Here is a 12,394-nt window from a genome sequence, read left to right as displayed (position 1 = left end):
GCAGTGTTATCAGTGAGAAAGTATCGTGCAGTGTTATCAGTGGGACAGTATCGTGCTGTGTTATCAGTGAGACAGTATCGTGCTGTGTAATCAGTGAGACAGTATCGTGTGGTGTTATCAGTGAGACAGAATCATGCAATGTTATCAGTGGGACAGTATCGTGCTGCTTTATCAGTGAGACAGAATCATGCAATGTTATCAGTGGGACAGTATCGTGCAGTTTTCTCAGTGGGACAGTATCGTGTGGTGTTATCAGTGCCACAGTATCGTGCAGTGTTATCAGTCGGACAGTATCGTGCAGTGTTATCAGTGGGACAGTATCGTGTAGTGTTATCAGTGGGACAGTATCGTGCAGTGTTATCAGTCGGACAGTATCGTGCAGTGTTATCAGTGGCCAGTATCGTGCAGTTTTATCAGTGGGACAGTATCGTGCAGTGTTATCAGTGGGACAGTATCGTGCTGTGTTATCAGTACGATATTATCGTGCAGTGTTATCAGTCGGACAGTATCGTGCAGTGTTATCAGTGGCCAGTATCGTGCAGTTTTATCAGTGGGACAGTATCGTGCAGTGTTATCAGTGAGTCAGTATCGTGCAATTTTTTCTGTGGGACAGTATTGTGCAGTGTTATCTGTGGGACAGTATCGTGCAGTGTTATCAGTGAGACAGTATCACCCAGTATTATCAGTGGGACAGTATCACGCAGTGTTATCAGTGGGACAGTATCTTGCAATGTTATCAGTGGGACAGTATCGTGCAGTGTTATCAGTGGGACAGTATCGTGCAGTGTTATCAGTGAGACAGTATCACCCAGTATTATCAGTGGGACAGTATCACACAGTGTTATCAGTGGGATAGTATCTTGCAATGTTATCAGTGGGACAGTATCGTGCAGTGTTATCAGTGAGACAGTATCGTGCAGTGTTGTCAGTGAGACAGTATCGGGCAGTGTTATCGGTGAGACAGTATCATGCAGTTTTATCGGTGAGACAGTATCGTGTGGTGTTATCAATGGGACAGTCTCGTGCAGTGTTATCAGTAGGACAGTGTCGTGGAGTGTTATTGGTGGGACATTATCGTGCAGTGTTATCAGTGAGACAGTATCGTGCAGTGTTATCGGTGAGACAGTATCGTGCAGTGTTATCAGTGGGACAGTATCAACCAGTATTATCAGTGGGACAGTATCACGCAGTGTTATCAGTGGGACAGTATCTTGCAATGTTATCAGTGGGACAGTATCGTGCAGTGTTATCAGTGAGACAGTATCGTGCAGTGTTATCAGTGGGACAGTATCGTGCAGTGTTATCAGTGAGACAGTATCACCCAGTATTATCAGTGGGACAGTATCACGCAGTGTTATCAGTGAGACAGTATTGTGCAGTGTTATCAGTGAGACAGTATTGTGCAGTGTTATCAGTGAGACAGTATCGGGCAGTGTTATCGGTGAGACAGTATCATGCAGTTTTATCGGTGAGACAGTATCGTGTGGTGTTATCAATGGGACAGTCTCGTGCAGTGTTATCAGTCGGACAGTGTCGTGGAGTGTTATTGTTGGGACATTATCGTGCAGTGTTATCAGTGAGACAGTATTGTGCAGTGTTATCGGTGGGACAGTATCGTGCAATGTTATCAATGGGACAGTCTCGTGCAGTGTTATCAGTAGGACAGTGTCGTGGAGTGTTATTGGTGGGACAGTATCATGCAGTGTTATCAGTTGGACAGTGTCGTGCAGTGTTATCAGTGAGACAGTATCGTGCAGTGTTATCAGTGAGACAGTATCGTGCAGTGTTATCAATGGGACAGACTCGTGCATTGTTATCAGTGGGACAGACTCGTGCAGTGTTATCAGTGGGACAGACTCGTGCAGTGTTATCAGAGGGACAGACTCGTGCAGTTTTATCAGTAGGACAGTATCGTGCAGTGTTATCAGTGGGACAGTATCGTGCAGTGTGATCAGTAGGACAGTATCGTGCGGTGTTATTATCAGTGTGACAGTATCGTGCAGTATGATCAGTAGGACAGTATCGTGCAGTGTTATCAGTGGGACAGTATCGTGCAGTGTGATCAGTAGGACAGTATCGTGCGGTGTTATCAGTAGGACAGTATCGTGCAGTGATATCAATGGGACAGTATCGTGCAGTGTTATCAGTAAGACAGTATCGTGCAGTTTTATCGGTGAGACAGTATAGTGCAGTGTTATCAGTGAGACAGTATCGTGCAGTGTTATCAGTGAGACAGTGGCGTGCAGTGTTATCAGTGAGAAAGTATCGTGCTGTGTTATCAGTGGGACAGTATCGTGCAGTGTTATCAGTGAGACAGCGATGTGATAAATGACCGGATAATCTGTTCTAGTGATGTTGGTTGACGGATATATATTGGTCCAGCACACTCGGGTAAGCTTCTGCGGTGATTCTCCTACGCTTCCGTAGTTACTGCAACCTGTTGAAGTGCAGTGACTGTTTTCTGTCTCAGTATCCACCTTCACCACTGACATCCCATAAACCGCTATGGGCTGAGTGACCAACCTGCCTGTTAATGATAGCGAAAATCTAATAACTGCAAATGCTGGAAATCTGGAACAAAAACAGAAAACACTCAGCAGGTCAGGCAGCATCTGTGGAGAGAATAGAGCAGTCAACATTTCAGGTGTGATGCCTTCATCAGAAATGGAAGAAATGACAGACAAACAGCAACTAAAACTGAACAGAACAAAGGGAAGGAGGAAAAAGCACAGGTATAAATGCAAGGGAGGAAGTAGAACAACCTGTAAAGTGTTCAAAAGGACAACAGGAGAAGGTTAAATGGCAGAAGTGATATTAACATGAGAGGATAGCGAGAAGCATAATAAATCAATTGCAGATGTTTAAGAGACACAGGGAATGTGTGGATAACTGAGGGGATCGGGCGTAAGAAATGTAAACAGGAAAAGCTGTCATTGGGCCTGAATCGAGAGCACTAACTGCCATTGCATGTATCTTCTCCTCATGTTCTCTCTCTCTCTCTGGTCACAGGTCCGGGTCTTCACCTTCTCAGTCGGACAGCACAACTATGATGTCACACCTCTGCAGTGGATGGCCTGTGCAAATAAAGGTATGGGTAATATGAGTGCACAGTTACAGGCACAGTGTATTAGAACAGTTACAGGCACGGTGTATTAGAACAGTTACAGGCACAGTGCATTGGAACAGTTACAGGCACAGTGTATTAGCACAGTTACAGGCACAGTGTATCAGCACAGTTACAGGCACAGTGTATTAGAACAGTTACAGGCACAGTGTATTAGCACAGTTACTGGCACAGTGTATTTGCACAGTTACAGGCACAGTGTATTAGTACAGTTACAGGCACCGTGTATTAGAACAGTTACAGGCACAGTGCATTAGAACAGTTACAGGCACAGTGTATTAGCACAGTTACAGGCAGAGTGTATTAGCACAGTTACAGGCACAGTGTATTAGCACAGTTACAGACACAGTGTATTAGAACAGTTACAGGCACAGTGTATTAGTACAGTTACAGGCACCGTGTATTAGAACAGTTACAGGCACAGTGCATTAGAACAGTTACAGGCACAGTGTAGTAGCACAGTTACAGGCACAGTGTATTAGCACAGTTACAGGCACCGTGTATTAGCACAGTTACAGGCACAGTGCATTAGAACAGTTACAGGCACAGTGTATTAGCACAGTTACAGGCACAGTGTATTAGCACAGTTACAGGCACAGTGTATCAGCACAGTTACAGGCACAGTGTATTAGAACAGTTACAGGCACAGTTTATTAGAACAGTTACAGGCACAGTGCATTAGAACAGTTAAAGGCACACTGTATTAGCACAGTTACAGGCACAGTGTATTAATACAGTTACAGGCACAGTGTATTAGCACAGTTACAGGCACAGTGTATCAGCACAGTTACAGGCACAGTGTATTAGAACAGTTACAGGCACAGTGTATTAGAACAGTTACAGGCACAGTATATTAGTACAGTTACAGGCACAGTGTATTAGTACAGTTACAGGCACAGTGTATTAGCACAGTTACATGCACAGTGTATTAGAACAGTTACAGGCACAGTGTATTAGAACAGTTACAGGCACAGTGTATCAGCACAGTTACAGGCACAGTGTATCAGCACAGTTACAGGCACAGTGTATTAGAACAGTTACAGGCACAGTGTATTAGAACAGTTACAGGCACAGTGCATTAGAACAGTTACAGGCACACTGTATTAGCACAGTTACAGGCACAGTGTATTAATACAGTTACAGGCACAGTGTATTATCACAGTTACAGGCACAGTGTATCAGCACAGTTACAGGCACAGTGTATTAGAACAGTTACAGGCACAGTGTATTAGTACAGTTACAGGCACAGTGTATTAGTACAGTTACAGGCACAGTGTATTAGCACAGTTACAGGCACAGTGTATTAGAACAGTTACAGGCACAGTGTATTAGAACAGTTACAGGCACAGTGCATTAGAACAGTTACAGGCACAGTGTATTAGCACAGTTACAGGCACAGTGTATTAGTACAGTTACAGGCACAGTGTATTCGCATAGTTACAGGCACAGTGTATCAGCACAGTTACAGGCACAGTGTATTAGAACAGTTACAGGCACAGTGTATTAGAACAGTTACAGGCACAGTGTAGTAGCACAGTTACAGGCACAGTGTATTAGCACAGATGCAGGCATGGTATATTAGAACAGTTACAGGCACGGTGTGTTAGCACAGTTATGGACCTGGTGTATTAGCACAGATACAGGCATGATGTATCAGCACAGTTACAGGCCCGGTGTATTAACACAGATACAGGCATGATGTATTAGCACAGTAACGGGCACGGTGTATTAGCACAGTTACAGGCACAGTGTATTAGAACAGTTACAGGCACAGTGTATTAGCACAGTTACAGGTACAGTGTATTAGCACAGTTACAGGCACAGTGTATTAGTAATGTTACAGGCACAATGTATTAGCAAAGTTACAGGCACAGTGTATTAGCACAGTTAAAGGCACAGTGTATTAGCACAGATGCAGGCATGGTATATTAGAACAGTTACAGGCATGGTTTGTTAGCACAGTTACGGACCCGGTGTATTAGCACAGATACAGGCATGATGTATTAGCACAGTAATGGGCACGGTGTATTAGCACAGTTACAGGCACAGTCTATTAGAACAGTTACAGGCACAGTGTATTAGCACAGTTACAGGCACAGTGTATTAGCACAGTTACAGGCACAGTGTATTAGTAATGTTACAGGCACAATGTATTAGCAAAGTTACAGGCACAGTGTATTAGCACAGTTACAGGCACAGTGTATTAGCAAAGTTACAGGCACAGTGTATTAGCACAGTTACAGGCACAGTGTATTAGACAGTTACAGGCACAGTGTATTAGCACAGTTACAGGCACAGTGTATTCGAACAGTTATAGGCACAGTGTATCAACACAGATACAGGCATGGTTTATTAGCACAGTTAAGGCACGGTGTATTAGAACAGTTACAGGCACAGTGTATTAGAACAGTTACAGGCACAGTGTATTAGAACAGTTACAGGCACAGTGCATTAGCACAGATACAGGCACGGTGTATTAGCACAGTTATGGGCACAGTGTATTAGCACGGTTACAGGCACAGTGTATTAGCACAGTTACAGGCACAGTGTATTAGAACAGTTACAGGCACAATGTGTTAGTACAGTTACAGGCACAATGTATTAGAACAGTTACAGGCACCGTGTATTAGAACAGTTACAGACACAGGCCTAGAAATTCGGTTGGTTGCGCCAGACATTAGCGCCTAAAGAGGGCAATAACTGGGGCGATAGCCAAATTCCGGTGGGGCGCAAGGCGTTTAGCGCCTCGCCCCATATTGAGCATGCATTTAGCGCCGACGCTAACGATTAGCGCCCGCTCATGGGCGCAGGCTAATTATGATGTCATCTGAGTGTGCAACGCCTTTTGGGCGCCCCAGAAGGGAAATTCAGTGGCGCCCCCCTCCGTAGCGCTTGGCGCTATTAGTGACAGTTTTCCTGGGCCTTACCAAGTCGCTTTCGGGCTGGAGGAGCGTTATTTAAAGGGGACTGGTGTGGTTTAAAAATGGCAGACATTTCTGGTACACAACTTCTTCGAGAGCTACAAAGAGCTGCTGAGCTGCACACTGAGAGCCATTTGACCACTGGGCCCACGCTGGCAGAGGAACATCAGCCTTCTGACCATCGCCTTGCTGTTGGTGAGCCTTGACAAAGGGGAACCTTCCTGTGGGCACTTATTATGGGGCCTGCATTGGAGGGGAACGTCCTGCTGCTGCATCATCTGCAAAGGTCACTGAGACGCAGGGGGGGGGCAGGCATGGCCAGATGGAGCTGGCCCAACAGACATCGCCACACCAGACCTTATGCTGGCAGGGTTTCCCAACAGCAGTTTTCCTACATGGACATGCCGGAGGAGCACTGTGTCCGAAGGCTGGGCTTTAGAAAGGAGGTGGTGACTGAGCTGTGCCACCTGCTTCGGACAAATCTGCAGCCTCAGAGAAGGTCCAGGACATCTCTGCTGGTGGCTGTGAAGATGACTTTTGTCCAGAACTTCTACGCGAGCGGCTCTTTTCAGGCTGCAACTGGGGACATAGCCAGCATCTCCCAGTTTGCGGAGCATTGCTGCATCCGTCAAGTGACTTATGCCCTGTTTAAAAGGAGGCTGCAGTACATCTCCTTCCCAATGACCCCGGACAAGCACCGGAAGCACACAGAGGGCTTCGCAGAGATAGCGGGCTTCCCCATGGTGCAGGGTGCGATTGAGTGTACGCACGTGGCTTTGCGGGCACCTGTATTCAATCCGGAGGAGTTCCGCATCCGCAAGGGGTTTCAATCATTGAATGTGCATCAGGTCTGTCACCACCGACAGCTGATCCTCGCAGTGAATGCGCAGTTCCTAGGCAGCAGCCAAGACGCCTTCATGCTGCGCCAGACTACTGTTGCAGACCTTTTCGAGTCCCCGAATCACCCAGAAGGCTGGCTTCTCGAGGACAAGGGATAACCTCTGTGGCCGTGGCTGATGACCCCGCTCCAGATGGCCAGTACCCCTGCTGAAAAACACTGCAAAGCGAGCCGTCAGCCCACAAGGAACATTGTGGAACACACAATCGGTGTGCTGAAGCAGCGGTTCCGCTGTTTGGACCATTCTGGAGTAGCACTGCAGTACTCGCCTGAGCGAGTCTCACACTTCGTGGTTATTTGCTGCATGCTCCAGTACCTCGCTATCCTACGTTCCCAGCCAATGCCAGCAGACATTGCCGCCCCAGCAGAGGAGGGGGAGGAGGAGGAGGAGGAGGAGGATGGGAGGGAGGTACTAGCTGGAAGGGCCGTGCGTCTGAGGCTGATCAGAAATCGCTTCTAGGCCCCTCTGACGGAATGCTTGCAGCCAATCCAAGAACAGGAATGGAACCGACCTCATACCCCCAAAGCCTGTGAAGGGCAAGATGCATGTAAAGAGCAGGCATGGCCATTTTAAATGAACAAAATGTTTATTACAACAAAAGTGCTCCCTTCCAACATGATTAAACAAAACAAACAGAAATCAGAACTCACACAGAAAAACATTTGTCTCTCCCTCCCGTGAGACTGGTGAAATAAAACATTACATTCAACAGAAACATTCATCTGGGCTTGCGTCAACCTGGACAGGGGCTTCAGGGGCACCCCTCAGTTCTTGCCCCCTGATGGGGATCGTGGTCTTTTACTACTCTGGCCCCTTCCCACCCTGGAGCTCCTCCTTAAGGGGACACCAGTGGCTGCGGCAAGGCTGGGGGAGGCCTGCTGACTGTCCCTGAGCGCAGATGCCCCTGAGGTGCGTCCTGGACAACCTCTGGGCCTAGAGGGCCCAGCAGCTGACTGCTCCACCTGTGCATGGGTGGAGGCAGTCTGTCCTGCAGGTGCTGGCAGCTGCAGTGGTGAAGTGCCAGTGGTGGCAGCAGGCATGCTGTCATCCTGAGAGAGGACAGCACCTCCCTGCTCCACCAACACACTGGCACTCCCACGGGACAACACCTCAGCATCCGGAGCAATCTGTTGGAGCACAGATTGCTGGCCTGCTGTGGTGCTGTGAGGGCCCCGGGTAATCATGCCTGAGCCATCGAGGGTGGCAGCAGTCACTGGTTGCGTGGCCTCCATTTGCGTCTGTCGGAGACCAGCAAGTGACTGCATGGCAGCACTTAGCACTTGCATGGCAGGTCCCATTACTTCAGCGAAGCCCTGGACAGTCCTTTCCATTGCCTCGGCCAAGCCCTGGACACTCGTTTCCATTGCTCCGCTGAAGTGCTGGACACTCGTTTCCATTGCTCCGCAGAAGCGCTGGACACTCGTCTCCATTGCTCCGCAGAAGCGCTGGACACTCCTTTCCATTGCTTCGCTGAAGCCATGGACAGTGCTCTCCATTGCTCAGCTGAAGCCCTGGACAGACCTTTCCAATGCTGACCCGAAGTCCTGCGCACTCCGGGCCTGTGCTGCACCGATGTCTTGGACACTGGTCGCCAGTGTCTCGATGGTTTCAGGCAACCTGGCCACTGCAGCCATGAGCTCAGTGTGCCTCCAGCCAGCCTGGACGCTCATCTGCGAGAGGGCACGCACCTCCTCTGCACTCTGTGCAGCAGTCATCGTCACCTAACTCGCCCTCCGGGGAGACGGCCCCTGAGCTTCCCTACTCCCCCTGTGTTGCTGCAGCCCGCTGGTGCCCGCAACTGGCTCCTCGTCCGAGCTGGCCCCCCCGCTCCCCTCCCGGGAAGGTGTGCCCCCAGTCCGCCGCTGCGCTGTCTTGCCTGAGGCTTCTTCAGATGGTCCAGCTTCCTCGTGATCATCGCCTCCAGAGTCACCCATAGTTGCAGCTTGAGGGCCCGCCTCCTCCTCGGACGAGACAGCAGCTGAAAGGAGGGAGGAACAGGAGTGCCTTTAGTGTCAGGTCAGGGTGGCAGCGAGGGAGGCATGAGTGCTGCAATGTACTGGAGTGGATCGACAGTCAGAGATCATGCTGGTGGGGGGAACAAGTGGTAGGGGAGAGATCCAAAAGGTGAGAACCTTACCATCGTAGGCCACTATGGGGTCGGCAGCTGCAGAGGTGACAGGAGCACTCAGCCGGGTCCCCATGATTGTCTGGACCCTCTCCTCCAGTTCGCTGAGGGCCTGGATGTTAGGTGCGCCTCCTCCATGGCGCCTTTGCTCGCACCTCATTTGGCCCAGCTTCGCCTGCAAGAGAAAGGATGGGAATTGCTGTAACATGCTGCTCTGAGCACACATCACCTGCCCGCCATGGTTGAATAGCCTTACATCATGCAGTCAGCACACATCACCTGCCCCCCATGGTAGAATAGCCCTCACATCATGCAGTCAGCACACATCACCTGCCCCCATGGTTGAATAGCCCTTACATCATGAAGTGAGCACACATCACCTGCCCCCCATGGCTGAACAGCCCTTACATCATGCAGTCAGCACACATCACCTGCCCCCCCATGGTTGAATAGCCCTTACATCATGAAGTGAGCATGCATCACCTGCCACCCATGGTTGAATAGCCCTTACATCATGAAGTGAGCACACATCACCTGCCCCCCATGGTTGAATAGCCCTTACATCATGAACTGAGCACACATCACCTGCCCCCCATGGTTGAATAGCCCTTACATCATGAAGTGAGCACACATCACCTGCCCCCCATGGTTGAATAGCCCTCACATCATGCAGTGAGCACACATCACCTGCCCCCCCATGGTTAAATAGCCCTCACATCATGCAGTGAGCACACATCACCTGCCCCCCATGGTTGAATAGCCCTCACATCATGCAGTCAGCACACATCACCTGCTCCCAATGGTTGAACAGCCCTTACATCATGCAGTCAGCACACATCACCTGCCCCTCATGGTTGAATAGCCCTCACACCATGCAGTGAGCACACATCACCTGCCCCCCACGGTTGAATAGCCCTCACATCATGCAGTGAGCAGCATGTGCATGTGTCTTTCCTGAAAGGGCCACGGGTGCTGGCTGACAGATGGCCTCTGGGGGTCGGACACCCTCTAGCCATAAAGTCAGATGCACATGGAGGGATGAATAAGATCATGGAAAATGCACTCCACCCTGACGACCCGAGTGAGGTCGTTGAACTTCTTTCTGCACTGGACCGCACTCCTATGGACCACGCTTCTGGATGCCACTCTGGTAGCCACTTCCCTCCAGGCGCGCCGGTATTCAACAGGTGGCGCCCTCCTGCCATCCTCAGGGTACAGTGTCTGACAGTGGCACTCCACAGCGCCAACCAAAGTCTGGAGGGCCACCTCGTCAAAACGCTCAGCCCTCTGCCTCACCCTCAGCATGTCTGCACAGCCTGGAGTACCTCTGGTAAGTCGGAACCGAATTTAAGGCGTGCCAGGAAGTGTTTTGTCTGGTGATCCTAATTGACCCGCCCCTTTAAGAGCTGTCCGGCGCCAGTGTGTCTCGGGATCAGTGATTATTGACCGCACCTGCGCTCCGCCGCGCCGCAGCGATATTGGGTAGCGCCTCCGCATTAGCGCCTTAAGTGTCGTGTGCAGTGCCTGATTTACCGCAGCAAACACCATCAGGGGCTCAACGACCCAATATCGCGCCAGGTGGCGCTAATTCGCAACTGGCGGTAGTCTTTGCGCTTCGCCAGATCTAACGCCCCAAATGGGGCTATACCGAATTTCTAGGCCACAGTGTATTAGCACAGTTACAGGCACAGTGCATTAGCACAGTTAAGGCACGGTGTTTTAGAACAGTTACATGCACAGTGTATTAGAACAGTTACAGGCACAGTGTATTAGCATGGTTACAGGCACAGTGTATTAACACAGTTACAGGCACAGTGTATTAGAACAGTTACAGGCACAGTGTGTTAGTACAGTTACAGGCACGGTGTATTAGCACAGTTACGGGCACAGTGTATTAGCACAGATACAGGCATGGTTTATTAGCACAGTTACGGGCCCGGTTTATTAGCACAGATATAACCATGGTGTATTAGTACTGTTACAGGCACACTGTATTAGCACAGTTATGGGCACAGTGTATTAGCACAGATACAGGCACGATGTGTTAGCACTGTCACAGACACAGTGTGTTAGCACTGTGACAGACATGGTGTGTTAGCACAGATACAGGCACGGTGTATTAGCACAGTTACAGACACAGTGCATTAGCACAGTTACAGGCACAGTGCAATAGCACAGATACAGGCACAGTGTATTAGCACTGTTACAGGCACAGTGTATTAACACAGATACAGGCATGGTGTGTTAGCACTGTGACAGACACGGTGTGTTAGCACAGATACAGGCACGGTGTATTAGCACAGTTACAGGCACTGTGCATTTGCACAGTTGCAGGCAGAGTGCAATAGCACAGATACAGGCACAGTGTATTAGCATTGTTACAGGCACAGTGTGTTAGCACAGTTACAGGCACAATGTATTAGCACAGTTACAGGCACAGTGTATTAGCACAGTTCAGGCACAGTTTATTAGCACAGTTACAGGCACAGTGCATTAGCACAGTTAAGGCACGGTGTTTTAGAACAGTTACATGCACAGTGTATCAGAACAGTTACAGGCACAGTGTATTAGCATGGTTACAGGCACAGTTTATTAGCAGTTACAGGCACAGTGTATTAGAACAGCTACAGGCACAATGTGTTAGTACAGTTACAGGCACAATGTATTAGAACAGTTACAGGCATGGTGTATGAGAACAGTTACAGGCATAGTGCATTAGCACAGATACAGGCATGGTTTATTAGCACAGTTACGGGCCGGGTGTATTAGCACAGATACAGGCATGGTGTATTAGCACAGTTATAGGCACAGTGTATTAGCACAGTAACGGGCCCGGTTTATTAGCACAGATATAACCATGGTGTATTAGTACTGTTACAGGCACACTGTATTAGCACAGTTATGGGCAGAGTGTATTAGCACAGATACAGGCACGGTGTGTTAGCACTGTCACAGACACAGTGTGTTAGCACTGTGACAGACATGGTGCGTTAGCACAGATACAGGCACGCTGTATTAGCACAGTTGCAGGCACAGTGCATTAGCACAGTTACAGGCACAGTGCAATAGCACAGATACAGGCACAGTGTATTAGCACTGTTACAGGCACAGTGTGTTAGCACAGTTACGGGCACAGCGTATTAACACAGATACAGGCATGGTGTGTTAGCACTGTAACAGACACGATGTGTTAGCACAGATACAGGCACGGTGTGTTAGCACTGTGACAGACATGGTGTGTTAGCACAGATACAGGCACGCTGTATTAGCACAGTTACAGGCACAGTGCATTTGCACAGTTGCAGGCAGAGTGCAATAGCACAGA

The 12,394-nt window shown here is 49.2% G+C and overlaps 1 protein-coding gene across 1 annotated transcript in view; it reads left to right on the top strand.

The window, feature by feature from the left end:
* Positions 1-12,394, top strand: part of LOC147110843 (voltage-dependent calcium channel subunit alpha-2/delta-2-like) — a 2,842,873-nt gene that overhangs the window by 1,780,438 nt on the left and 1,050,041 nt on the right. Inside the window, exon 13 of the mRNA XM_085999971.1 lies at positions 3,010-3,088. Coding sequence (XP_085856097.1) covers positions 3,010-3,088 — 79 coding nt within the window. The remainder of the gene's footprint in view (positions 1-3,009; positions 3,089-12,394) is intronic.

This window comes from Somniosus microcephalus, chromosome 11, assembly GCF_052327205.1.
Source record: "Somniosus microcephalus isolate GS21.2 chromosome 11, FLI_Smic_1.0, whole genome shotgun sequence".
Classification (NCBI taxonomy): Eukaryota; Metazoa; Chordata; class Chondrichthyes; order Squaliformes; family Somniosidae; genus Somniosus; species Somniosus microcephalus.
The sequence above is the reverse complement of the archived record's forward strand: the minus strand, read 5'-3'. Positions and strand labels throughout refer to the sequence as shown.